Genomic DNA, 4,074 nt, shown 5'->3' with positions numbered 1-4,074 from the left:
AGGTACTGCGTTCCTATGTTGATTCAGTATACATACTGGCGACTCTAGACAAGCCAGAGTGACTATCCTCCAGGAGTCCATTGCCATAGCTATTTCTGCTCTTATGAGTCTCATGCACCAAGGGCCAACCTTAAGTGTAAACGGACTGACAAATAGTGAAGCATAATACCATTCCTGCCCTGCTCCGGCATTAAGAAGGAGAGATACAAAGGGCTTGTTCTTTCTTTCCTATCTTATATACCTTATGTTTTCCCCCAGAATCAGGAGCAGAGAATTTGTTGCATGAAGGTGTTCAGGAAAGGCTATTATCAAACAGAATCAAGGAAAACATGACTGCTAAGAGCAGCACACAAACCTTCAGCTGTGCTTCATTGCCTATGGCCTTAGGCAATGAGGAGACCAATAAAGGCTGGAGCTCAAGAACACCCACCCAGATCCAAGACTTTCTCCCTGGCACCCAGCCATGAAGCTCCTTTTTCCCATCTTTGCAAGCCTCATGCTACAGTCCCAGGTGAACACAGGTAATGTGGAATCCCGGGTTCAAGAAAGGTCAGCGTGAGGAAGCAGGGATTTGGCTGCCACGGCAATGGGAGCAAGTACCCAGAGAGATGACTGAAGGTCTTACCTATTGCATCAGTAATGAACCCCCATAACCCCTTAGCCCTAGACTGTGTCTGATGGAAGCACCCAGGGAGCTACAGAGAAAAAGGGTGTTTCCTGTGAGCTCAGAAACTATTCAACATATAAAGCTGCCTTTAGTGCCCTGTACATAGCTATCATCCTGGGACTCAGCCCAAGTCTACCTCATTTTAGTTCTTTTTCTAGTCTAAACCATCTCTTGAACCAAGGGTTCCTGTCAGTTTGCACACTGGTATAGGAAGGAGGAAGACCTTACTTTTACGCTGAAGAAGATGTCCTCTTAGAATCCAGTGAACAGGTCTATGTTCTCCTCTCAACTTTTCCAGATTTTACAGTTTCATCCTCTTCTCTCAGCCTTTGTCTTCCTGAAATCCCCAAAATTACCATAAGGGCAGCTATGAACACATTATGGCAAAAGTCTGAACTAGACGATTGGCTGTTGTTTTTGGAAAAGAGAGGGTAAATGTTGAGACTTGCCTCAAATAATTTTTATGTTTTGTTTTTGGTGAGAAAATAATATGGAAGTGTATGTGAACATGATTTGAAATTCATAATGTGCTACATAAATCTGTTGTTATTACAGAAAATCAGTCGAAGTAAGATGGATAAGGGAAAAGAGCTTTCTTGATTCAGAAAAGAAGGTGAGACATTGGGATGGAAAAATACAGCAGATGACAGTAAGGGACCAAGCAGAGCAGGGGATTTAGAGAAATAGATGGCAATGTAGGAGTTATCGTAATAGAGATGAGGTTAAGGATATGATAATGAATAAGACCTCTGAGGGATAGAGTGTTCAGACAGGCTGAAAATGATAGAACATCATGTCCCAGGAACCACATATTGAACAATTGTCAAAGAGGGAGAGGACAAGGACCACTGAGTTTAGCAAAAGACAGCACTCCTAAAAGTCCTGACAGTTCTGTTCTGAAATTCTTTATTGGATTAATTTTGTTACAGATTTTACTCTTGTTGGTGTTTCCTAGGATCATGGGGATGGGATGGTTATGCCCTACAAGTGTCTAAGATTCTAAGTTGGGGGGTCTAAAATCCTATCTTAAAGCAAATAATTGTACTTCCTATTCTTTTTCAATGGAGCGCTCACGGTACAGTGGTTAAGAGCTCACCTGGTAACCAAAAGGTTGGCAGTTGGAATCCACCAGTTTCTTCTTGGAAACCCTATGGAGCAGTTGTACTGTGTCCTATAGGGTCACTATGAGTTGGAATTGACTCAAAAGAAACTGGTTTGGTTTTGGTTTGATTTTTCTTTCAAAGGAGCCCTGATGGCACAAGGAAACCCTGGTGGCATGGTGGTTAAGAGTTCAGCTGCTAACCAAAAGGTTGGCAGTTCAAATCTACTAGGCAGCCCTTGGAAACCATAGGGGGCAGTTTTCTGTCCTATAGGGTCCCTGTGAGTCGGAATCGACTCGACAGCAACAGGTTTGCGTTTTTTTTTTTTTTGGGGGGGGGTGATAGCAGCTAACCAAGAGGTGAGTGGTTCGAACCCACAAGCTGCTCAGTGGGAGAAAGATGCAGCAGTTTGCTTCTGTAAAGATTACAGCTTTGGAAACCCTATGGGGCAGTTCTACTCTGTCCTACAGGGCCACTATGAGTAGAAATCAACTCGACAGCAATGGTTTTTTGGTGATGGTGGTAGTGGTGGTTTTTATTCTTCTTTCACCTATGTGCCCTATATTTTTAAAGTTACTCAAGGAAAGGAAACTAAAAGAGATTTATTTTGGATGTTGGAGATGTGCAGAAGTTCGCTTGGCCAGCCCAGGTGTCCATCAACATCCCTAAATACTGAACTTAAAACATAGTATTACAAACTCCTTTTTACTCTGGTTCTTTCCCTTCAGCAGTTTTAACATTATCTCTGGTTATTAACCTTTGCCAAATGGTTCTCTCTTTTCTCTGGCAGAATTCCTTGGCTTGAAAAAATGTTTAATGGGTTTTGGGAAATGCAAGGACCATTGCACCGTGGATGAAAAAGAGATAGACAAATGCAAGAAGAAAAAATGTTGTATTGGACCAAAAGTGGTTCAAATAATAAAAAACTTCATCCAAATTGAAATGCTTCATGCATTTGAAGAAAACTCCCAAGGACTTTTAAAAAATTACAATAATTCTAATGCCATGATACAAAAAAAAAATCATGTTACATCTATTCTCCCCAAAATCATGAGCATCAGCCCTTCTACCAATACCAACACCGTCATCATCACAAATACCACCACTTTGAACTCCATCGTCACCAGTACTGCTGCTTCTACCAAGAGTGACACCACAGAAAGCAGAGATTCTCCCATTGTCTCCATACCACCAACGCCACCACCATAGAAACTGTCAACACCAGAAATGAAGTTGGAAGAAGCCTCTGAGCAGATCTTTCCTCTAAAAATCCAAGGTCTTCTCTGTCTTCTTCATCTATAAAATGAGATGTAGAACTGTGTTCTCTGTCATTGGTTATTCAATAAATACTGTTTAAGTACCTATAATTTACATAATGTTACCTTTCTCACAAGAGCCTCACAAAGGACATAGAGCTGGGAAAGGATGGAATTTTAAGTTTAGATGCCCAAAAGAAAGCAGGCACCAGGAATGGTGACTACAGCATTGAATTTGGTCCATGGCCTAGATTAGGCTTCTGAAATAAGTATTTATGACTCCCATATGGTGCATTTTTCTTGGTGCAGCAGGAAAGAAAGAGTTGGAGATTTTTGTTCATAAATTTGGGGGGCCCATACGCAAAATAGAATATGAGGAATCAAGTGTCTACCTTCTCCACTGAAGAATATAACCCAATTCATGAATACAAGGAAATGGAGGGGGGAGTACAGTGGGTAGGACTCTTATCTCTGGACCGAAGAGTTTTTAACAAGGTTCCCAAAGAGACAGCAAGCAATGGGTTAGAGAAGTACTTTCCGGTAGAAACAGAATGCGGACCCCAAATGTATAAACCGTATATGTAATTCTTAATTTTCTGGTAGAACCATTCTAAAACGTGAAAAGAAATAAGCAACATTAATTTTAATAATGTATTGTATTGATTGTAATAAATTCAAAACATCATATCGATATGTAATCAATATAAAATTATTTATGAGATATTTTACATTCTTTTTTGTACTAAGTCTTCAAAATCTCATTTTATTTTACACTTATAGCAAATCTCAATTGGGACTAGCCACATTTCAAAGTGCTCGATAGCCATATGTGGCCACTGGCTACCATATTGGAAATCATAAAATTAGAGAGTTTCGGAGGCACAAGTAGCTATAGGACTATTAGGCAAAGGGGATGATGCTAATCCAGAGAAGACATCCATGCTTCTGAAAACTATAGTATATAGAATTTAAGAGTATGGAAATTCGGTCCGTTGCTCCCAGGTTAGCATTCTGATTCTGGCACTTTTGAGTCGTGCAGCCCGGAACAAAT

General features: G+C 40.5%; 1 protein-coding gene across 1 annotated transcript; it reads left to right on the top strand.

The window, feature by feature from the left end:
- The first annotated feature begins 463 nt into the window (after window positions 1–463).
- Window positions 464–3,069, top strand: DEFB129 (defensin beta 129). The gene is given in 2 exon segments (XM_010591590.3): window positions 464–521; window positions 2,558–3,069. Coding segments are annotated over 2 exon segments (570 nt in total).
- The last annotated feature ends 1,005 nt before the right edge of the window (window positions 3,070–4,074 follow it).

This window comes from Loxodonta africana, chromosome 24 (genome assembly GCF_030014295.1).
Source record: "Loxodonta africana isolate mLoxAfr1 chromosome 24, mLoxAfr1.hap2, whole genome shotgun sequence".
Classification (NCBI taxonomy): domain Eukaryota; kingdom Metazoa; phylum Chordata; class Mammalia; order Proboscidea; family Elephantidae; genus Loxodonta; species Loxodonta africana.
The sequence above is the reverse complement of the archived record's forward strand: the minus strand, read 5'-3'. Positions and strand labels throughout refer to the sequence as shown.